The sequence below is a fragment of the Dreissena polymorpha genome, chromosome 1, assembly GCF_020536995.1.
Source record: "Dreissena polymorpha isolate Duluth1 chromosome 1, UMN_Dpol_1.0, whole genome shotgun sequence".
Lineage (NCBI taxonomy): Eukaryota > Metazoa > Mollusca > Bivalvia > Myida > Dreissenidae > Dreissena > Dreissena polymorpha.
Window position 1 is genome coordinate 171,922,521 of NC_068355.1, and position 25,074 is coordinate 171,947,594.

The window sequence follows — 25,074 nt, forward strand, 5'->3', positions numbered from 1 at the left end:
GTATGGATTTTCTTCGACCTGTTGGAGGATGTGTTTATTTAATTCATAGAAGTGAGATGATCTGTTTTTAATGCTCAGGATGTAACATTTTTTTGGCATTGAAATGCATTCCCCATGAAGATGCCCAGATTTCCAACGCTTTCAGGTCGTCTTGAAGGGCTATGTGGTCTTGTATGGATCGTATGGGCCTGTACAAGAGGCAATCGTCTGCGAACAGTCGTGCTTGTGACTTAACTGTGTCAGGGAGGTCATTTATGTGGCACAAAAACAAGAGGGGGCCGAGGACGGTTCCTTGGGGTACTCCTGAGTCAACATGGGCGGTTGTGGATTTCTCCCCTTCTAGGACATTAAAGTGTTTGAAAACCAGGAATGAATGTTGCTATTTCTTAATCCTAACTCCTAAAATATGTTTTTGATCGGTTACAATTTGCATTTAAATGTTTCGTTCGAATGTATTGTTCAGACATGTATTTTCCAAGTTGACCAACATATGAGGCTTAAAACATCTGCATAGACAAATTCACAATGAGTGCACTAGCCTGATACACATGAAGTCTACATTTTTAATAATTAAAATAGTAAATTTTATTTGTTTCACATCGTTTAAACAGAAATGTATGATGTTTACACATGTTCGCCTTATGTCTTCTATGTTATTGTGAAGCGCAATAGAATACGAAACAAGTCGTCATTTGGGTCGATATGGATGCGAGGCGATCCATCCGATCGCCCGTCCTGACCTGCAAAACATAATAATCGATTAAAAAAGGAAACATGGCCGAGACTTGTGTTATTGAAAGTTTTATTTGATATTAACATGACAGACGCAGGTTGATTGAACGAACGTTAGTATGTTATATTTTACTTTTCTTTATTTTGCACAACCAAATAAAATGGAATTTCTTTAATTTGTATTTGAAAAAAAAGCTCTTTCGCCAGAAAGATTCGCCCCCTAAATACAGGTTTACTAACGACTCGCCCCCTTAACGACTCGCCCCATAACGACTCGCCCCACTTGTTATAACGACTCGCCCCACTTTTATAACGACTCGCCCCACATGTATAACGACTCGCCCCACTTTTATAACGACTCGCCCCATCATTATTTATATGGTAGGATTTTTATTTAATTTCGATTTTATTGTGTTTTAAGTCGGTAAAAACTGGTGGGGTATTGGAAAAATATCTTAAGATTTGGCAAATTAGAAGTTTGATGAAATTTGTTAAAATGCTTTACTTTAACTTTCACCTTTTTCAGGAACTTTCAACAGAAACTGGAATACTGTATCGCATCCTGCATGATATGTTCAAGATTTCTACACCTGGAATTTTATCAACTCTTGCAATTAATATAATGCGTTAACACAGTAACATAACTATGTTTTTGCGTATATAATATATAACGACTCGCCCCATCATTTTTATTGTTACATTTTTAGCATCTATGTTAAATGTAAACAGTACAGATGAATAGAAAGAGAAATATATAAGAAAAACTTTTTTGTTTTTATGGTTTATTAGATACTTATGTACTTATATACAACAACAACAACAACAACTTATAAAAATAGAAAGTTACGCAGTGTGTATAATAATATCAATACATTGAATTTATAACAAAAGTTTACAAAAAGACAGAAATGCATCAGTAATCAATATAATTATATCTTAATATAATCAACATTGAATTTATGAAAACGCTCGTTGTATCTTTTCCACACTCCCCAGAGCTTCCCCTGTACCTGAAGTGTCTGTTTATTCTGATATCTCCTCAACTTTCCCTCTCTCACTAACCCCACCTGTGTATTCAGCAGCTCGCCTCTTCATACAACAGTTGAACCAACAAGTACAATTTCTACTTACTTATATTCATTTGCATGTATTTCTTTATTGACTTATTCTTACTCTGTTCAACCTTAATTTAAATATACGTATTATTTGCATTTACCTCTGTCTTCTGCTGAATAGAACTTGCAAGACCTGGCTTGGATGGATGGATGTGCTCAATTGACATAGGAGTGAAGACGTTGCCGGACTGTTTAACCAACGCTGTGCATGCCATGGACTTCCCGCGCACACTACATCGCCAAACTATGTCACCAGATTTGAGTTCTCTCTTTACCACATACGAATATCCGTCGGATGACGCAAGCTTCGGCTTTCCTCGCTGTGATGTCGAACGCGTGGTCAACTTCCATTTCCTCTTCAAGGAGTGACATGGCTGACGTTGCCGTTGATTCCATGGTGGTGTTTGTCGAATCCGGTATCGAGTTGACTATCTCGTCCATCAGATCACCATTCTCATCGGTGTTGTTGTGCCGACAGCGCATACACACAAATTGTAGATCCCGATTTTCGGCAACAGCGGCGTCGTATTGCTCATCTGTGATCCCTGAAATTATATACTTAAATATTTATAAACTGTATAACGTATTTGTTTCAAAGTTTGTTCATATATATATATATATATATATATATATATATATATATATATATATATATATATATATATATATATATATATATATATATATTATATAAAGGTAAACAATGCTGCGCTGCAATTACAGAGTACAAAGTTTATTCAATCTCTGATATAAATTGACTATAATATAAGCATAGATAACAAGAGAAAAACAGTTTTATACACTTTTATATATATTAGTAAACAATGCTGCGCTGCAAATACAGAGTGCAAAGTTGACACACGAAAATACTACAACGCAAAAAAATAATTTATCTTCGATTGTACGTTTTAGAAGTACTTGCATGTGTTACCACATTTTATGTGATGCCACCGTGAACAGTTGTCACATGTCACCGCTCTGGAGTTTTGGTACACCCGTCGTAGACAAAACAAACAAGGAGGCGCAGGCATGGTGTTACTCGAATTATCAATTTAAAATTATTGGATACTATAATCATGTATACATCTTTAAATACTAAACTCCGCAGTGGCACGTATTACTCAAATAGTGAAATTTATTGATTTATCACAAATGGTTTCTTGTTTATTTGAAACCATTGCAAATTTTCCGCGATAATTGTTAACACCTACAAATTAAAAGAACCGCCATTTAATTGTCATTTAATGTTTATTTGAAACCATTGAAAACTTTCCGCGCTAATTGTTCACACCAAAATTTAAAAGAAACGCCATTTGATTAGCATTTTAAAGTAAAGTTTGTGTGAAAAACACAAAAGGACTGATACGCATTTTTATAATATGAAACAAGATTTTTAAAACGTGTGTTGTGTATTCAGATCAACAGGTAATAAATAGGTAGATTTAAGAGTATAATGGTAATTTTAAAATTATAAATAAAAAATTATCTTACAGATGAATTGTGTCCGTAAAATTTCTGCAAAAAATAAATTTCGGCAAAGACCTTTTTTCATTTTTCTTACCTTTCAATACCCGTATATATGAAAATATTTTTACCACGAAGCAAGGTATTCACGCTTTCGCGATTATGACACGTGTATTGTTGATTGTCATCACCCGCCCGCGGTAATGTACCTGTCAATTATGTTGTTAATTCATCGGTCTCCTTTATAACGATAATCCCTAAATTCTTGAGTAATTTAACCTGGGAATCTTTAATTGTCGATATGATCTTGATAGGACGAGTCGTTATATATGTGGGGCGAGTCGTTATACATGTGGGGCGAGTCGTTATAAAAAGTGGGGCGAGTCGTTATGGGGCGAGTCGTTAAGGGGGCGAGTCGTTACATTACCCTAAATACACAGGGAAAAGTCCTTTCCCTGTGCCTAAATCATGTAAACAGCAAGAACCAATGATTTTTTAAAACACACGCGATGATACGTAATTGATGACAAAAGAGTGCAAGAATAATAATAAGGGTCCAAGAAAGAATTTACTGTTTGTTTAATGTATAACATTGAAAACAAAATTTTGTATGATTTTTTTTTGGAAACAAGGGGTTGCAAATGTTATATTTTTTCACAGAGGTTATTTCCTTTTCTAAAAGCATGTCTATATTTTTCACTGAGATTAATTCCTTTTCTAAAAGCATATATATTCTGAATGTACAATTTTACATCCTTACATTTTCTTTATAAGCCCAAAGTCATAACTAATTCCAATTTGGTCAAGATGCTTGTGTCTTCGTTAACGTCACAATCACCCTTGTGTAGTGCAACAACAAAAAAACACTTGCCAAGACAAGATTTCAGCTGTCAATCACATTTTTCAAGGTCGTCATATCAGCCTTGTCTAAACCGGAAATCCCAAAAATAATTGACTTGCACTTCTTGTGGTTGTTCATATAGTGGACTTGTTAAACTTACTGTATGACAATATATATATTTTAAAAATACATTCAGAACATGCAACATTTTTTGTTTACGAAAATCTCCAAACAAATGTCCACTTCAAGTTTGATGTCTTATTTCATATTCACATAATACAGTGTGTTTGTTTCAGCTCTAATAAATTAGGCTGTGATCCTAGCAATCAGGGGAACATACTGCCGTCATCATGTCATCTCAAGCTTCCATCGCACAGTTTGTGTCAGGGCTGAAGAGTCGCAGCGAGGAGACACGATGGAAAACAGCCAACGACTTGCATCACTTTGTGAGCACAGAGCTGCGAGAAATGCCGCTAGAAGAACACACAAAGTTCATGGATGAGTTTAACCACCACATTTTTGAAATGGTGTCAAGTTCAGACCTTAATGAAAGGAAAGGAGCAATCTGGGCTATTGGTAAATGGCATTGAGTTATTGACAATGGAGAAAAGAATTTATGATTTTCAGCAAAATTACAAAGTTCAATCAAATTTACAAAGACATTTTAGATAAAAAGTATGAATGAAATGCGTGTGTCTCTCAACAATGGAAAATACTTTTTGTATAAAAACAACAAATATTTATAAAAAATTTACACAGTGCCACGGAAACAACAATGTTTGTTAATTGAAAGAAAAAGAAGAATATGATACAAAAATAAAATTAGACAAACTTGGTTTGATTTATTGCAGTCTGCACATGCAAATCAGGGAAAACTTTTTTCCATCTAGATTTGATTTTTTGTTTTGTGAAAACGAGGCTCATTTAATGGCTGGTGTTATTTCAGTGAGCCTACTAGGGGTCGATGTAGGCAATGCCACAACACGCATCGGTCGCTTCTCAAACTACCTGCAGAACCTGTTGGACTGCAACGATGTGGCTGTCATGGAGATGGCCGCTAGGGCGCTGGGAATACTGGTCCTCTCGTCGGGAACTTACGTCGCTGAGTACGTAGAGGTGGTCGTGAAGAAGGCCCTTGAGTGGCTCACTGAGGACCGGCATGAAGTTAAGAGGCATGCAGCGGTATGTACACACTGAGTTCATGCAACAATCAATATTATATGTCAGGGCCCTCAATCTGTCAAAACCACGGCCGAAATTCGGCCGCATTACCCCCCCCCCCCCCCCCCCCCTGAAAAGTATACTTTTTTCCCCTTTTGGGTGGAAAAATCCCCCCCCCCCCCCCCCCCCCCCCCCCAAAAAAAATTTTTTTTTTTTTTTTTTTATAGATAGATGTCTCATGATTACTATATCTCAATCCTTTTTAATTTAATCTTGTCAAACATACTAAATTATGAAATAAGCAATGAATATAGTGCAAACATGTACAAATGTAATAATTAGAATTTAAGTTAAAAATCCCCCAAAAAGGGAAACGCCGCGAAAATTCCCCCTGCTATGGGTAGCGACCCGCTTCCCCTAAAATGGATTGAGGGCCCTGTATGTGAATTGGATAATGAAAATGTTGATACTAGTATTTGGCACCATTTTCATTATATTATTAATCACCAAATTATAACCAGTATCAGTCAAACCCCAACTAGGCAGATTTTTACAGGGCAGTAGGTCAATACAAGACCTTTGTAATATCTCAAGAACATTGCAGTATTTTAAAAACAAAAGAAGTTGATCATGTTTAGCTCGGCTGTTTTTGGAGAAAACCCGAGGTATTGTCATAGCCAGCTCGTCGTCCGCCGCCTGACTTCCGCTGTCCGCGTCGTGCTTAAACCTTTACATTGGCTCTAAAATCAAAGTGCTTCCACCTACAACTTTGAAACTACATATGTAGATGCACCTTGATGAGTTCTACACGCCACACCCATTTTGGGGTCACTAGGTCAAAGGTCAAGGTCACTGTGACCTCTAAAAAAATAAAATTCTGACAAGCTTTCATTTATTAAAAACTGCACCCGCAGCCAAGAGTTGGCACCCGTTGTGCGGTGCTCTTGTTATTAGTAGCCACCAATATTCTGCAGTAAAAAATGCAGATCGTGGGCCCTGAACAAAAACAGGACCTCCTTTTATAGAGGGCCTTGGAAATATCCAAGAACATTGCAGTGTTTAAACAACATAAATAGTCGATCATTTAAGAGTTTTAGTGCACAAGTCTTTTAGGGGTCTGGTCAAGGCGGCTTAAATGTATGATAGCCTAGATAAATAAAGTGCAGCATTTTTCATGCCTGTAGTAGTTTGACAGCCTCGATCATGATGGTGCAAATGACAGTGATCATTTTAATAATTTACTTGTGCAGTTCCTTACAAAATTAATATTTCTATTTCTTGATAATTAGGTAATCTTATTAAGCGACGATGCCAGCATGGATTTGACTGTAAGATGATAATTATGCGCTAAATTGGCCAATAGGTTACCTAGAAAGTTCCGACAGCAGAAGTTTACTTTAGAACGGGAAAGCATGTGTAGAAAGATGGCATTGCTATTTTTTGCAACACAATAACTTGCAGAGGCATAAACAAACCAAGATAATCACTCTAAATCGGACAGACAGGCCGGACGTGACAATATATTACAGGACATGTTTGTCGGTCCGGCCATGTTTGGTAGGGACAGCTGTGTCACTGGGTGAGATGCAAAGCTGGTCAGAATAGTCTTTATTACATTCCATTTTCTTGAATATGAGTCTCGTTATGGGAAAACTGGGCATAATGCATGTGCGTCAAGTGTCCTCCCAGATAACTTGGGACGACACTTTACGCACATGCATTTAGCCCAGTTTTCTCAGAACGCAACTAATTATTATGTCAAATAAAGAGTTTGCATTTCATTACCAGGTTTGATTGCTTTGTTCTGTACAGGTGCTGTGCTTCATGGAGCTGGCTGTGAACACGCCCACTTTCTTCTTCCAGCAGATACAGCAGTTCTTTGACTGCATCTTTACAGCAGTCAGAGACCCCAAGGTATTGTCAATGAGCCAAATATGTGCTTCATGTGGCATACTAGATAAGTGTTGAAGGGTTTTTAATGCATGTGCGTAAAGTGTTGTCCCAGAAAAGCCTAGGCAGTCTTACAGGCTAATCAGGGACAACACTATCCGCCTAAACTTGATCTTTGCTAAGAAGAGACTTTCTTTAATTGAAAAATATCATAAAAGCAGAAAGTGTCGTCCCTGATTATCCTGTGTGGACTGCACAGGCTAATCTGGGACGACACTTTGCGCCCGTGCATTAAACCCCTTTTACCCGGCCTTTATGTTTATTTTAACAAAGCTTAGAAAATCTGGGCCTTTATTCACCAACCAATTCCTAGACTTAGTCTTAAAATAAAGAATACTATAAAAACTGTCATGTACTGATACTATTGAAAGTCCAGTCTCGCTGTTAACACTTTTTATTGTATGATTCTTCATTGAGAACAATTTGTTAATGATATTAGCACCATTTTTATAATTAAATGACCTGTGGAGTGATTTATTTTATTCCTATTGAAGTTTCCAGTTATGCATAACAAACACACAATCTGAAAAACATTTTGGATTTGTATGATGCTTTAAACAATATTTTATTATTAAATGAACCGCAATGTCCTAATTGTTGTCTTTAAAATCCAGAGATTTTAAACTTATATGTTTCGCAGTAGGCTGATTATAAACCTTCAGCCCAGCTCTGAAGTTTGTTATTGTCTAAGTAACCATCAACCTTGTCATATGCTGGGATAAACCTTGATATTCTTGGAATATACTTGCATGTTCATGGGTGAACAATATAACTTTTCAGTATTAATGCTGATTTCAGTATAATTTAAATTTGTATTGTTCATAATGTAAAAACTATTAAGTTGAGCTCCATGTCTACCATGCACAGCCAATGATTCGTGAAGGGGCCGTGGCGGCCCTTCGTGCAGCGCTCACTGTGACCTCCCAGAGAGAGGGCAAGGCCAGCCAGACATCTCAGTGGTACAAGGTAACATTCAGCAGAGATTTTTAACCATTTTGGGAAAGGGGTGGCTGCCTTTGGATGGGAGGAAAATCATGTCAAATTGACTTAAATTGAAAAATAAGTGATGCTGTTTTTGTTTGTTAACAAGAACTTAAAGTAACAATCACGCTCAAAAATATCGAATATTTCGTTAAATAAAGCTAACCCATAAAAAATCAATGTTCCTTTTAGCAAAATGCAAAATTTCAACGTAAGATGTTGTCTGGTAGAATTGATTTTACGAGATACAAAATGCTTGTTTTTATTTTTTTGTGGCCACAAATAATTCCGTTTATATCTCCCGTGAAATATCCGAACATTTACGGGCGAACATGAGATTGGATACGGCAAGCGTCGGAAGCATGACGTAGCTCTCATGAATAATCATTCTATGAAATCGAAATGAATTCTGGGTAACTGGAACTTACTGAACTGAATGCGAAAATGGCTTGTATAAATTATGCAAATGAACGAATCCGATCCTGACTCGAAAGCGAAAGTAGATTACATCGTGGAACGATATTTAGATATTTAGATGCTTAAAACTTGCCGAATGCTTGTAATATAACATTTTTACATCAATGTTACTTGTTTTTAGGGTCTTCCTATTGTAATTAACCATCGTATGGTACTACTTGTCGAATGTTTTTATATAGCATAATACAGTAGCCGCATGTATTGGTGAGCGTGATAGTGACTTTAACCATTTAAAATGGAAGTTATTTTAATTTTACATTTTCCATTTTCAACTTATTGGAATTTTTTAGGGTTTAATTTTAGAAAAATATTGTTTTATTGGGAATGTGTCCCTCTATCGGCCCAAAATTTGAATGAAAAAATAATGTACAAATGCCGGTGCGTTAACTTAACACACAAGCTAATCAGGGACTTTACTTTCCGAAACTAGGTTTTTGCTAAAAAGATGATTCCTTTTAACCAATTATTCCATAAAACGGGAAATTGTTGTCCCTTATAAGCCTGTGGGCACTGCACTGACTTCTCTGGGACACCACTTTACGCATGTGCATTCAGCCCTGTTTTAATAGAGCCATGCTCAACTAATAACAATTGTGACATTGAGACTGCTGTCTTCATTGACTCGTTATATAAATCTTCATGGCAAAAAAACCCTTGCGTAAGAATAATATTTTTTATCTTCTACTTGATGCTTTTTATTCAAGTTGTGAATAAAAGAGTTATGGTGTTCTTTTTAAGAACTCAATCTCTCAGATTGCTTGAAATGAAAGACATAATAAGGTGATGGTATTTCAGCAATGTTTTGATGAGGTGGACAGGCACTTTGATGACACCATATTGCGAGACAAGAAGATGTCAAAAGATGACTGGGCCCATGGCTCCCTGCTCATTATCAACGAGCTTCTAAGGTGCAGCAACGTGGAGGGGGAGGTAAGGCAGCAAATATTCCAATCTTCATGCAGAGTTGTTGTTCTTTCCTCTCACATACAATTTCTACCATCACAAGAAATTCCTACCAGATTTGGTAGGATTTCATTTTTATGCCCCCTTTCGAAGAAAAGGGGGTATATAGTTTTCGCACTTTCCGTCTGTAAGTCTGTCTGTCACACTTTTTCATGTCCGCTTTCTAATTCAAATAGTTTTCATCAGATCTTTATGAAACTTGGTCAGAAGTTGTATCTAGACAATATCTAGGTCAAGTTCGAATATGGGTCATGCCAGGTCAAAAACTTGGTCACAGGGTCGAAAAAAACAAACCCAAGGGAAGAAATAAGCTTTAAATGGACATAATTATCTGACCTGCCAAATTATATATTTTTATGTCCCCCACCTTTATAGTGGGGGACATATTGTTTTTGCCCAGTCTGTTGGTCTGCCTGTTGGTTTGTTTGCTCCAACTTTTACATTTTGCCATCACTTTTGCAATATTGAAGATAGCAACTGGATATTTGGCATGCATGTGTATCTCATGGAGCTGCACATATTGAGTGGTGAAAGGTCAAGGTCAAAGGTAAAAAAAATCAAAGCGGCGCAGAAGGGGACATAGTGTTAACGACAAACACATTTTTTTGTTAAATAAATCAAAGCAGCGCAGTAGGTGGCATTGTGTTTCTGACAAACACAGCGTGGTTAAAGGTCAAGGTCATCGTTCAAGGTCTAAGGTCAAAAATACAAATCCAAGGGAAGTAATAAGCTTTAAAGGAAGAGAATTATTCAATATTGAACATAGCAACTTGATATTTGGCATGCATGTGTATCTCATGGGACTGCACATTTTGAGTGGTGAATCTACAGTCACGGTAGTGGCTTTAAATTATTTGCTACTAAAAATAGAGATTTGTTAGAGGCAATTATTTTCAAGGGAAGTAATTTATATAATTATAAATCTCAGATTATATATTTCCTTACCAAGAATTTAAGTTCTTTTCACAGTTACTGTACAGATTTTTTATTTTGGTTATTTATAACTCAAATGATTGATTTGTCAAAGGTTTTTTAGCTATTGTCATCACCTTGGCGTCGGCATCCGTTTTTTTTGCGTTTAGGTCCACTTTTCTCAGAAAGTATCAATGCTATTGCATTCAAACTTGGTACACTTACTTACTATCATGAGGGGACTGGGCAGGCAAAGTTAGATAACTCTGGCGTGCATTTTGACAGAATTATGTGCCCTTTTTATATTTAGAAAATTGAAAACTTTGGTTAAGTTTTGTGTTTAGGTCCATTTTATTCCTAAAGTATCAAAGCTATTGCTTTCATACTTGCAACATTTACTTACTATCATAAAGGGACTGTGCAGGCAAAGTTATGTAACTCTGACTGGCATTTTGACAGAATTATGTGCCCTTTTTATACTTAGAAAATTAAAAATTTGGTTAAGTTTTGTGTTTAGGTCCACTATTCCTAAAGTATCAAAGCTATTGCTTTCATACTTGCAACACTTACGGACTATCATAAGGGGACTGTGCAAGCAAAGTTATGTAACTCTAACTGGCATTTGACAGAATTATGGGTCCTTTATACTTAGAAATTGAAAATTTGGTTAAGTTTTGTGTTTTGGTCGACTTTACCCCTAAAGTATCATTGATATTGCTTTCATACTTGGAACACTCACAAACTATCATAAGGGGGCAGTAAAGGACAAGTTGCATAACTCTGGTTGTCATTTTTACAGAATTATGGCCCTTTTTTGACTAAGTAACATTGAATATATTGTTAAATTTTGTGTTTAGATCCACTTTACTTCTAAAGTATCAAGGCTATTGCTTTCAAACTTCAAATACTTTCATGCTATCATGAGGGTACTGTACCTGGTAAGTTGAATTTTACCTTGACCTTGACTCTTAAAGTCAAATTATTAAATTTTGCTAAAATTGCCATAACTTCTTTATTTATGATTAGATTTGATTGATACTTTGGCAAAACAACTCTTACCGGACATATCACAATAGACTCCACCTAAACCATCCCCCATGCCCCCCCCCCCTCCCCCCGAATCCCCCTCCCCCTAATTTTTTTTTTTTTTTTTTTAAAGATCATCTAATAAATGACCACCACACCCTCACACTATACCCCGCCCCAACCCCCCCCCCACAATTTTTTTTTTTTAACGGTTAAAAAACACAAATATTTATTTGTATTATTTTTTTTTTTGAAATACCGTCAAGAATCTCCCCCTCCAATTTTTTTTTTTTTTTTCATGTATGGAAGATAATGTAATAAATGACCACACACCCACACTATACACCCTCTCCACTCCATCCCTCCCTCCTTTGTGATTGAAATTGAGATAGGTCCCCTCACCTTAAAAAAAAAGAAAAATAGATGAGCGGTCTGCACCCGCAAGGCAGTGCTCTTGTTTTAAATGATATAATTATCATTTGTTTCCTCTACTAATTTGTGAATGGTAGGGTTCATTACATACCTGTGGACTTATGTCCATAGATACATGATGAACTATGGCTATGATCTCTTTGATAAACCATAGGCCTTGGTTGTCAGTGATGTCTGATTTGGTCATTTTTGACTGTCTATAGACCCCCCCCCATTGGATTGGACCAAATCCAAGGGAAGTTATAAGCTTTAAAGGGAGATGATTTCTATACCTGCCAAATGATAAATAATTTGTTTTATTTCAAAGCGGCGCAGTAGGGGGCATTGTGTTTTTGATGAACACATATCTTGTTTTGTTGAAGAATTATATTATGAAAAGTAGTATCATTTTATTTTGTATTTTGAAAATCATGTATAAGTTAAGGTTCATTATGAAAAATAAATTACCTTAATTATATGAAGTAATTATAACAACGGTAAAATTATTGTACCACGTGGCTCGGCTATCATCATGTGGTTGGTTATGAAGGCAGAGATTTGATCCAGCTATGCTGGTTCTAGTCAAATCTCTGCGCGGTTGCAATAAACCCTTTACTACATGTACTCAGAAGTAAAGGTAAAATGGTTATGTGCTTACAGCATACAACCAGAACAGCCTGCGAGTAACTCGCAGTATGTTCATGTTTTATGCTGTTTGCTGCTCATCAGTGTCTTAGGGTTGGAAATAAAGGGGAGGTAAGACAGCAATTAACCTTTTACATCTTAGATATGATTTTCACGCATTTGTAGTCCCTAAGAAAGTTCAATTTAATTTAAAACCTTTCTTACTAGATTCAAGTTGTAAAGGCTTCATCGCTAAACATTGGATACTGATGAGCAGCAAACAGCATAAAACCTGAACAGACTGCAAGTTACTTTTATGGGAAGACACTTCAAGCAGATGGTTTTAGCCTGGTTTTCCCAGAACATGTTTCTTTCGTTTCAGAGGCTGAGAAATGACATGGAAGAGATCACAACTCAGCAATTCCAACATGAAAAGATTGTCAAAGTAAGCACTATGTGTTGTCTATCAATCATCTAACAGCTAACAAGCATAATGCTTTCTTCTACCTATTATTCGAGGCTGACACAATGGGCGTCGCTGAAAGCTGAATGTCTATGTTGTATTTTAAGCAATGAAACATTTAAGAGGATTAAATGAAGGACTTTCTACATACAGGAACTAATGCTTTTCAATAACACATATGAAGCCATCCTCTGTTAAAAGGGGAGTTAATGCATGTGTGCAAAGTGTTGTCCATGGTTAGCCTGTGCTTAGCCTGTGCAGTCTGCAGGGAGGACAATTTCTGCTTTTCTAATATTTTCCGATTAAAGAAAGTATCTTCTTAGCAAAAATCCAGTTTACGCGGAAAGTTTCCTACCTGATAAGCCTTTGCAGACTGCACAGGCTAATCTGAGAAGTGCATTAAACCCCTGTTTCACAGAGCTTGGCCCAATTATTTTTGAAAATCTTTTTCTTGGATTTCATTTGCAATATTTTGATTATTTCACACATTCCGTAAGCTTCTTTTGTCTCTTGTACCTAAAAGTTATATGTACAAAGTTGCTTGTGCTATGAATATGGTTCTTGGATGCTTCCATTTCACAGTTGGGTCTGACGCTAGGAAAACAGTGCTTACTGCATGTGTTACTGCAGACTACACAGGCTAAGCTGGAATGACACTAGTCATATGCATTAACCCTTTACCACTTAAATGCGTATTTTTAAGGATTTGTAGTTCCTTAGAAAGTTGAATTTAGTAAAAGATCTTTCTTACTAGGTTTAAGTTTTAAAGGCTTCATTTTCAACCCTTAGATACTGATGAGCAGCAAACAGCATAAAACCTGAACAGACAGCAAGTTACTCGCTGGCTGTTCTGGTTTTATGCTGTTTGCACATAGCCATTTTCAATTTATTTCTGAGAGGAAAACGTTAAGTCAGGTTTCCAAGTGTCAGGCTCACAGTAGTGTGTTTGTGTGATGTACAGGAGCAGTCAAGGGGCCACAAGCCACAGGGTACTTTGATGGGGGCCCAGCAGTTCAAGCAGAAGTCGTCTCCCCTGATGAGTTTCAGCCTCACGTCCAGGCAGCTGCACAGGAAGCCTACCCTGTTTGAGAGCAGGTTCTGTAAGGAGCTCATGACACAGAACTTTGACAAGGTCAGACACAACCACGTCTTCTTGTTTAACCCTTAACCAATCAGATATGCACTATGACGCATCTGTAATCCGTTAGAAAATGAAAGCCCAGGGGGCCGTTTCATAAACGATCGTACAACAATTTTAACTTACGAGAGAATTTCGCAATCTTAATAAGTAGACCAATTAGCTGGCCATGCTTTTCAAATATACGGGGCTAACGATGCCAATGTAATCAATTAAGGACTGCAAATTTATAATCATATGATATGGACTTAAGCAATTATGTCCTTTTGATACATGAATGTGTTTGATAATTGTGCTGTCTTATTTTATACTAATAATAAACATATTAGTGGCATTTACTTAGAACATTGATAAACCAAACTTCTCTTAAATGGCAGGATGGTCCTGATCCCATCAAGGATTGGTCTAGTTCTTTTGCTGTTCTGTTCAGACAGATTTCACTGCACTAAGATGCATGCCACTTGTTTCAGGTGTGTGCCCTGGTACTACGCCACAAGAGCAGTAAGAGTGTGTCCGTGCAGCAGACCCTGCTGGTGGTGTTCCCTAGGCTGGCAGCCTTCAACCCAGACGTATTCTCCAAACTGTGAGTGTTGCTTGTACTTTCAAATACTCTGCTTAATCAAAGCTTACTCTGCCATTCCTCAAGTAACACAATGGCTACAAAGTGACCCATTTGGCTAAAGAAATACAACTTTTCGGTTATAAAAATTGACAAAGTACACAAAATGAGAAGTTTTTTTCTATAGCAAGGCAAATCAGGTTAAAAAAAAAGAGCCTAGAGGTGTTATCGAAAGAATGGGTGCTTTGTGTGCTGTAATCTTTACTGATTTAATGTCTGATAAGTGTGCTTTTGACAAATGTGTCTCGCTCTTGGAGAACTAGGCTGCAGACATCCCATTGGCTGAAATTGTCATCCCTGATTTATCTGCGCAGACACTACACACATGCTTTAAGCCCCGTTTTCCCAGACCGCAGCTCAAGTACATGTTGTGTTGCAGGTACCTGGAGGAGACAGTGGTGTTCCTACTTGGTGTGCTGCGGTCCAGTAAGGAGAAGGCGAGTGCCTTTCAGGCCATAGGCCTTCTGGCTGTGTCTGTACAGCAGAAGATACAGCGCTTCATGCCCCGCATCATGGAGAATGTCAAACTGGCACTGCCGCCCAAAGACACTCAGACCAAGTAAGTGCCACGTTCGTGGGATATATATATTTTTTTTAACGATCCACAATTGAATACAAACACGTCTGGAAATGACCAATGCAAATATCTTTTTTTCATTTTAGCAGAAATCTACGATTTTGCTTGTCCACCATAAGTGTTTTTCTTAAGCACAAAATTTCATGCGAACAAATATAATGATAAATATATACAGTATTTTTTACTCGCTATGTTAAGTGTTTCACTTTTATCATCAAACAACCAAAGATATGTAAGTTAATTGATCCTTTTGTGGCAGGGATTTGATTACAGAAGTAAATTCGTTGTTTGCATTTTCAGGAAACACAAGAACTTTGTGGTGGACCCGACAGTGTTTACGTGTATCAGCATGCTAGCGAAGGCCATGGGAGCCCATATGTACAGGGATGTGCACGAGATGTTGGAGTCTATGCTGTCCACGGGTCAGTGATTTTTTTATTATATTTATATTTTACAGCCTGTGCCAGTGTGGTAAACCATGAAAAATAAAACATTGTTAAAATTATTATAATTAATGTTATTTTAATTGTTCATGAGTGCATGTTTTTAACTGCATTTTTTTAATTTTTATTATAAAGTGCTAAAGAATTACAACACTGTATAATAACATGTATAAACCAATTATTGAGTTTATTGGACAAGTTTGGCAATTTTTTAGGACAATTTTGGTAGGATTTTTGACACTTTCAGCCAAAAATGGAATTTTGCAAAGAAGAGACTTCCTTAAAATGAAAATTACCACAAAAGCCAAAAGTGGTGTCCCTGATAAGCCTTTGGTGACTGCAATCTGGCACGACACTTTTCACACACGCATTAATCCCCATTTCCCCAATTTTGAACGAAGAAACTCTCTACAGGTCTGAGTCCCGCCCTGACGGCTGCGCTGAGAGACCTCGCCCTGCAGATCCCAGCCCTGAAGAAGGAGATCCAGGACGGGCTGCTCAAGGCTCTCTCTGTCCTGCTGATGGGCCGCACCCTGCGCCACCCGGGCGCCCCACAGAGCCCGGCGCCCACCACCTCCCCTACCGGTGAGTAACAGGGCTCAAGGGCCCACCACCTCCCCTACTGGTGAGTAACAGGGCTGGAGTGCTTTCAGTAGATTTATGCACCAGGAGCAAAGCCTGTCAGGCCTGAATGTTTAAAGGTAGATCAGTGTCTGTTTTTGATCAAATTTGTGAACAAAAATTGCAATCTCAAAAAGTATATATTTTACTCAAATGACTGCCCGTCATGTCAATTCAAGTTTAAAATACATTTTTTTTAACTTTTTGTATATAAATTGCATTATAAAGTTATTCTCCCTATTCAGCTTTTTGAGATGAACTTAAGGAAAGATAATATTATAAACACTTTTATTCTCAATTTGTATTCAATTAGTGAGCAAAAAGACAACACGCAAAATTTAATAGTTTTAGTCAAAACTTCACAATTTTCTTTAATTTTCAGGTGTGTCCACCTTGGGTGCAGAGAACCAGGATGTCACCAGCATAACACTTGCACTGAAAACACTGGGAACATTTGATTTTGAAGGTTTGGTATATTTAATCAACCATTTCAAATTGTTTTTTATTCAAACAGTAGTTAATGTTTAATCCCATTATTTTGTATGCCCCCGGCAGGGTGGCATATTGCAGTTTAACTGTCAGTCCGTTTGTCTGTCTGTCTGTGTGTCCGTCCGAAAACTTTAACATTGGCCATAACTTTTGCAATATTAAATATAGCAACTTGATATTTGGCATGCATGTGTATCTCATGGAGCTCCACATTTTGAGTGTTGAAAGGTCAAGGTCATCCTTCAAGGTCAAAGGTCAAATACATGGTTTCAAAGTGCAGTAAGGGGCATTGTGTTTCACAAACACACCTCTTGTATTGTTGTGATATCACTGTGTAAACGACTTGTGAGATATACAGTGCAATTCATTCTCCAGAAATCTATGCTTGGTAACTGTAGTATTTCTATATGAGCCTCATTTTGGAAAAATGGTGCTTAATGCATTTGCGTAAAGTGTAATCTCAAATTAGCCCGTGTCATTTACACCAACTAATAAGGGACTACACTTTTGGTTTATGTTAAAAAAAAAATTTGAAGGAAGTCTCTTTTAAACAAAAAACAAGTCTAGACAGAAAGCGTCGTCCATAATTAGCCTGTTCAGACTGACTGCCTAATCTGGGACAATGTTCAATGCACATGCATTAAGCCCTGTTTTCCCAGGGCATGGCTCCTATGACTTACTGATGTGAGTTGTGGTCTGAGAAAACTGGGCATAATGCATGTGCGTAAAGTGTTGTCCCAGATTAGCCTGTGCAGTCCACACAGGCTAATCAGGGACTACACTTTCCGCTTTTATGGTATTTTTCGTTTAAAGGAAGTCTCTTCTACACGAAAATCCAGTTAAGGCCGAAAGTGTCGTCCCTGATGAGCCTTTGCAGACTGCACAGGCTAATCTGGGACAACACTTTACGCACATGCATTAAGCCCAGTTTTCTCAAACAAGACTCCCATGTATTCTTTCTACAGGTCATTCACTGACACAGTTTGTGCGACATTGTGCAGAGCACTACCTGTCCAGTGAACACAAAGAGATCAGAACGGAGGCCGTGAAGACGTGTGCCAGGCTCCTCTCTCCTTTACTGGTCGTAAGTTGAAGTTATTGATCCTCAATCTGGTAAATTGGGGCTAAATGCATGTGTGTTAAGTGTCATCCAAGATTAGCCTACGCAGTATGCACAGGCTAATCTGGTATGAATCTTTCGGCTTTTATGGTATTTTTGTTAAGAAAATTCCCTTCTTAGCAAAAATTCAGTGAATTTGGCAGAAAGGGTTGTTTCATATTAGTCAATGTGGACCTGTGTTTTACCTTTTGTTTTAATATTTGTTCGATTCTAAATTGTTTAAACACAAAATATTAAAATTATTTGAGCTGTCTTTTAATGACAATTTATTCAAGCCTAAAGTTGTAATGTTGTATGTGTGTGTTATCATTAAAGTGTTTCTGATCTGTCCAATCTTTGGCTTGTTCCAGCTTCTCTCCTCCCACCAGGGGCAGATAAGCATGGCTGCCATGAATACAGTGGCGGAGGTACTCAATAAACTGCTGGTCGTTGGAATCACAGACGTGGGTGAGTTGGCATTGATCTCACTGTTATGTGCAATATTTCTAATGTTAGTGTTGGATCCATTAGGTTATCTATGTTTTAAAATAATATGATAATAAATAAAAATAATGTGTTACTCAGCATAATGATTGCCATTCTAAATTGTAGGTGGATTGCCTCTCTTCCTTGCAGGATTGCCTCTCTTCCTCTTGTACTTGTTGAATTGCCTCTCCAACTTGTAGGTGGATTGTTTCTCATACTTGTAAATGGTTTGCCTCTCTTATTTGGAAGTGGATTGCCTCTCAAACTTGTAGGTGGATTGTTTCTCATACTTGTAGATAGTTTGCCTCTCTTATTTGGATGACGATTGCCCGTCTAACTTGTAGGTGAATTGCCTGTCTAACTTGTAGGTGGATTGCCTGTCTAACTTGTAGGTGGATTGCCCATCTAACTTGTAGGTGGATTGCCCATCTAACTTGTAGGTGGATTGCCCATCTAACTTGTAGGTGGATTGCCCGTCTAACTTGTAGGTAGATTGTTTCTCTAACTTGTAGGTGGCGATAAATTTCAATTGCAATGACAAATCAATAATTTGATTCCAAATGTGTATCTTCAGACCCCGACATACGGCTGTGTGTTCTGGGCTCCCTGGATGAGAGGTTTGATGACCACCTCGCGCAGGCTGAGAACCTCAGTGCCCTCTTTGTGGCCCTCAATGACGAGGTGTTCGAGATACGAGAGATCGCAATCTGCATGCTGGGCCGCCTCAGCAGTAAGAATCCAGCCTATGTGATGCCTTCGTTGAGGAAGAAACTCATACAGGTACTAGATCTCATTGAGACGCGCTCTGGGAAAACACGGCTTAATGCATGTGCATTAAGTGTTGTCCCAGATTAGCCTGTGCAGTTGGCACAGGCTAATCAAGGACGACACTTTATGCTATCATCATTTTTATTTTCTTTAAAGAAAGTATGTTTTTAAAGAAAATCCATTTAAGGAGGAAATTGTCCCAGATTAGCCTGTGCTAATCTGGGATGACATTTTATGCTCATGCATTAAGTCTGGTTTTCACAGAGCATGGCTGTCACAACAAACAGTGCTAGATTATTGCTTTATTTCCAGTAAATATGTGTTGCTGTTGTGGTCAGGGTTTGAATTATGAACCATACCTTCTTGTTCAGTGGCAAATACAAGATGTGTTATATTTGTAAGCAAATTTCTACCAGTTGTGATAATAAAGTTGAAGCAAATTAACAGTTTATCGCATAATATTCTTTGTAGATTTTAATTTTACAAAGAATTTAATGATATATATATAAAATTTAAGTTACTTGTATTAAACTTTTCTGGCACAGAAGGAAAGTGAAAATGGCTATATGCCACCAGCAAAAATTATGGAACAGATTGTAAGTAACTTGCAGTCTGTTCAGGTTTTATGCATTTTGCTGTTCATCAGTATCTTTGGGTTGGAAATGAAAACTTTAAAACTTGAATGTACAGTAGAATTGCAATAACTCGAGCTGGCAATTTCTCGAAAACTGGCGATTACTCGAGCATTAAAGAAAGTCCCTAGCATTTTCCTTTAATTTCTATATAAAAATACCCGCAATTACTCAAACATGCGATTTTTGATAACTCGAGGATGTGTGCCGTTCCAGGAAAGGCATTTCACACCTAATTAACTGGCAATTGTTCGAGGACACTTTCTCGTCTGGTCGGTGCTAAAAATATTCGAGTTGTGAAAACAGCGCAATCAAGCAGACAAAAGACGCTTGATTAGGTGTGAAGTTAGTTGCAGTTTGAGAACCACTGTAAATTGTCATCCTTTGAGAAACACTGCAAATTGCCACCGAAGCGCTAGATGTAGTATGCAGATTCTTTCAAGCAAAGCCTAACACAGACCGGGAACTACAGATGTACATTGAATATTGATGGAATATTTGTTATTATATATGCTTTTTGTGTGTATGTTGAATTAATTAAAAAAATTTACGATCATCCTTATTGTTTTGTTTATTATACTGTAACCTTAAGTGAGTTCTACAAAGCCTTTTGTTCTCTAGCACCGTCTTACATGTAAATAAAGCGTTTGCGGTCAGAAATTGAGCATCATCAACCGAGACAGTAAAACAAATAATACCATGGATTACTCTAAACCTGCGATTACTCGAGCATCGAGGTCGGTCCTGTGCTTCCTCGAGTTATCGCAGTTTTACTGTAGTTAGAAAAGTCTTAAATTTAATTTGAATTTTTAAGGGACTACAAACAGGTCAAAGTGCCTAACTGAGTGGTAAAGGGTTAAGGCTTCATAGCAGTCCTATTGTTGTGTTGTTAAGGTTGCTGGGTTCAGGCTCCATAGCAGTCCCATTGTTGTGTTGTTAAGGTTGCTGGGTTCAGGCTCCATAGCAGTCCTATTGCTATCCCCACCGAAAAATATAGGGGATATATTAATTGGTCCCGTCCTGTCTGTCCGTGCGTCTGTGCGTCCGTCCGAAACTTTGTCCAGAGCATTACTCCAAATCTATTCAATGGATTTACTTTAAACTACGAATATAAACAGATGGCAACTAGGAGAAGTGCAGTGAATTTTTGTCCGGAGCATAACTCTAATACTACTGAAGGGATTTACTTGAAACGGTAAATTTAAATAGATGGCAAGTAGGAGAAGTTCAGTGACTAAGAACCATAACTCTATCTACCCTAGTTTTTGAATTATCTCCCTTTATTTAATTTCAAAGTAAATTTTTGTCCAGAGCATAACTCTAAATTTACTGAAGGGATTCACTTGAAACTTTAAATATAAAAAGATGGCAAGTAGGAGAAGTGCAGTGACTCAGAACCATAACTCTATCTACCGTAGTTTTTAAATTATCTCCCTTTATTTAATTTCAAAGTAAATTTTTGTCCGGAGCAAAACTCTAAATCTACTGAAGGGATTTACTTAAAACTAGAAATCTACAGCATAATTCCAACACTATATAACTAATTGATCCTTGAAATATAAATAGATGACACAGCTGCCATGTTTTACAAATATTATTCTACACTCTAAAACTAATGTTGTCATACTAGCAAACACATTTCGGCGGGGATTTGGCACTACTGTGACAAGCTCTTGTTGTGTTGTTAAGGTTGCTGTTGCATAATGAATATGGTGTCCGCCTAGCGACCAGGAGGTAATGTGTTTGATCCTCACTGTGGAAGCATTCTTAGATCTCCCCATAGACATCAACTACTGTTTCAACCCAGAAACTATTTGTGAGAGCATTACAATAAGCCTTAGGCTTTCTATGTAATTGAGCATAAATGTATAGGTTTCAATTAAACAATTATGACTGTGTTGTAGATCCTGACAGTGCTGAATAAATAGGTTTTAAGTAAACAATTATGACTTTGTTGTAGATCCTGACAGAGCTGGACCACAGTGGTGTGGGCAGGAACAAGGAGCAGGCAGCGAGGATGCTGGGTCACTTGGTGGCCAACGCTGCCCGCCTCGTCAGACCCTACATGGACCCCATTCTCAATGTGAGACTCAGTTTTTTACTTCAGCAGCATTTTGGAAAATTGTGGCTTAATGCATGTGGGTAAAGTGTTGTCCAAGAGAAGCCTAAGCAGTCGACAGAGTCTAATCAGGGGCAACACTGGCAGCCTAAAATGGATGTTGGTTTGCAATATTGACTTAATTTGGACTCAAAATTCTATAAAAGTGTAAATTGTTGTCCCTGATTAGCCTGTGCAGACTGCACATGTAAATCTGGGACGGCACTTTGTGCACATGCATTAAGCCCAGTTTTTCCAGAATGCAGCTCCAATCTATCTAATCATCCTGCATACCTTATATCAGCTTCAGCTTAATCAACATGTAGCTAAATATCCGTGCCATATTATAAACATGTATTGAAAGGTTATTGTAATTGATTTTGTGATCTCAGAATATTGGAAACGTTTACAAAATGTTGATACACTTGAGCATTTAAATCTAATATTATGGCATCCCAGCATATCCACACAAAAAATGTTATTCCATAAAGCTTTCCCACTTAGAAGCAAAGTGAAAATGGGTATGTGTGAACAGCATATAACCATAGTAAGTCGCAGTCTGTTCAGGTTTTGTGCTTTTTTTTGCTCATCAGTATCTAAGGGTTGGAAATGATGCCTGTTAAACTTGAATTAAGTAAGAAAGGTCTTAAGATATATTTAACTTTCTTAGGAACTATAAATGCGTATGTATCTAAGTGATAAAGGGATAAATAATAAAGGTTTTATGGTATTCACTTTTAAAGTTCAACACCTATGTTTTGCAGGCTCTGATACCCAAGCTGAAGGACCCAGATCCCAACCCCGCTGTGACCATCAGTGTCCTGGCTGCCATCGGGGAGCAGGCCCAGGTAGGTTTAGTTTTAAACAGATTAGCTCGATTGCATCAAAAGCCTCAGGCTTATTGAAGCGCCCTTGAGTAAATTTCCTGGGTACAACCGGTACTTGAGGTCTTTGGGGGAGTTTTACGAAACGTTCCCACAATGGGTATCAAACCTGTGAACCCTGGGTCGCTAGGCGGACATCATATCCACTACACCAGGCCCAGGTAAGAATCTTATAAAGTAATGCTAAGCATATGCATAAGGCTGTACGATGTATTTGAAGAACGCGTGAAAAAAAGTGTGTACATATTTACAGCATTACCCCTTGTTACTACTCAAGTGCGTATATGTATAGACTTGTACTGTATTTTTTTAACCACACATATTAATGTTTATGTTTATATAATCTGCTGCTTAATTATATGCACCTGTTAATGCTGATGTTTGCTGCATCGTTATCTTGTTGTTGTTGTAGGTGAGTGGGATAGAGATGAGGAAGTCCATGGATGAGTTGCTGCCCATTATCCTGGACATGCTTCAGGACTCCTCAGCTCTACAGAAGAGAGAGGTATGTGAGATATAAACAGGAGACTTGTTCTTGGACAACTTGGCGCAGTGCATGTGCACAAAGTGTCACCCCAGATTAGCCTGTGCAGTCTGCACAGGATAATCACGGGCAACACTTTCTGCTTAAAGTGGATTTTCAGAAGAGATTTACTATAAACTAAAAAATCCATTAAAGCAAAGTGTCATCCTTGATAAGTGTGAACTGCACACGTCCTTGAAAAGTGTGAACTGCACAAGTGTCATCCTTGATAAGTGTGAACTGCACAAGTGTCGTCCTTGATAAGTGTGAACTGCACAAGTGTCGCCCTTGATAAGTGTGAACTGCACACATCCTTGATAAGTGTGAACTGCACACGTTCTTGATAAGTGTGAACTGCACACGTCCTTGATAAGTGTGAACTGCACAAGTGTCGTCCTTGATAAGTGTGAACTGCACAAGTGTTGTCCTTGATAAGTGTGAAATGCACAAGTGTCGTCCTTGATAAGTGTGAACTGCACACGTCCTTGATAAGTGTGAACTGCACACGTCCTTGATAAGTGTGAACTGCACAAGTGTTGTCCTTGATAAGTGTGAACTGCACAAGATAGTCTGAAATGTACTTTATGCACATGCATTTAGCCCAGTTATCCAAGCTGGAGGCTAAGGTAATCTACAGTATGTTACTGTATACTGGTGTACACTGTAGTCTGGAGGCTCGGGTAATCTACAGTATGTTACTGTATACTGGTGTTCACTGTAGTCTGGAGGCTGAGGTAATCTACAGTATGTTACTGTATACTGGTGTACACTGTAGTCTGGAGGCTCAGGTAATCTACAGTATGTTACTGTATACTGGTGTACACTGTAGTCTGGAGGCTCAGGTAATCTACAGTATGTTACTGTATACTGGTGTTCACTGTAGTCTGGAGGCTGAGGTAATCTACAGTATGTTACTGTATACTGGTGTACACTGTAGTCTGGAGGCTCAGGTAATCTACAGTATGTTACTGTATACTGGTGTACACTGTAGTCTGGAGGCTCAGGTAATCTACAGTATGTTACTGTATACTGGTGTATGGAGGCTCAGGTAATCTACAGTATGTTACTGTATACTGGTGTACACTGTAGTCTGGAGGCTCAGGTAATCTACAGTATGTTACTGTATACTGGTGTTCACTGTAGTCTGGAGGCTGAGGTAATCTACAGTATGTTACTGTATACTGGGAGGCTCAGGTAATCTACAGTATGTTACTGTATACTGGTGTTCACTGTAGTCTTTTATTTCATGGTTTCTTGAAAAATCTACTTAACATGTAATGGTTTTTCGATGTTCATATTTGTGTTGCAGTATTCTTTTCATATCTCTGTCTCGTTCCTGACAGTTTAAATAGATTTAAGTGTTTTGTCAAGCATCAACTTACTACAACATTTTGAATACTTTCCCTGTTTATTATTATTCCATATCTGTCTATACCACCCAACCCCATTGTGACCCTGACCAAATACTTTAAATAGATCATATGATCTTACTAAATATAGAAACAATTGTTTTGCATTGGTCCTGTACCAATCATATTGGACTTTTTGCATCTTTAAATCTTGCAAACAAAGTATGA

General features: G+C 37.8%; 1 protein-coding gene across 2 annotated transcripts in view; it reads left to right on the forward strand.

The window, feature by feature from the left end:
• Window positions 1-741: 741 nt before the first annotated feature.
• LOC127861143 (serine/threonine-protein kinase mTOR-like) overlaps window positions 742-25,074 on the forward strand; it is a 71,198-nt gene continuing 46,865 nt past the window's right edge. Inside the window, exons 1-19 of one of the 2 annotated variants that reach the window (XM_052399523.1) lie at window positions 742-849; window positions 4,449-4,728; window positions 5,099-5,334; window positions 7,126-7,227; window positions 8,131-8,229; window positions 9,517-9,651; window positions 13,040-13,102; window positions 14,082-14,252; window positions 14,729-14,841; window positions 15,257-15,436; window positions 15,755-15,876; window positions 16,312-16,482; window positions 16,901-16,984; window positions 17,973-18,091; window positions 18,478-18,574; window positions 19,167-19,372; window positions 21,953-22,075; window positions 22,855-22,938; window positions 23,387-23,479. In XM_052399523.1, the coding sequence (XP_052255483.1) occupies window positions 4,503-4,728; window positions 5,099-5,334; window positions 7,126-7,227; window positions 8,131-8,229; window positions 9,517-9,651; window positions 13,040-13,102; window positions 14,082-14,252; window positions 14,729-14,841; window positions 15,257-15,436; window positions 15,755-15,876; window positions 16,312-16,482; window positions 16,901-16,984; window positions 17,973-18,091; window positions 18,478-18,574; window positions 19,167-19,372; window positions 21,953-22,075; window positions 22,855-22,938; window positions 23,387-23,479 (2,424 nt within the window). In that variant the 5' untranslated portion in view covers window positions 742-849; window positions 4,449-4,502. The remainder of the gene's footprint in view (window positions 850-4,448; window positions 4,729-5,098; window positions 5,335-7,125; window positions 7,228-8,130; window positions 8,230-9,516; window positions 9,652-13,039; window positions 13,103-14,081; window positions 14,253-14,728; window positions 14,842-15,256; window positions 15,437-15,754; window positions 15,877-16,311; window positions 16,483-16,900; window positions 16,985-17,972; window positions 18,092-18,477; window positions 18,575-19,166; window positions 19,373-21,952; window positions 22,076-22,854; window positions 22,939-23,386; window positions 23,480-25,074) is intronic. The other variant, XM_052399514.1, reaches the window with a different exon arrangement.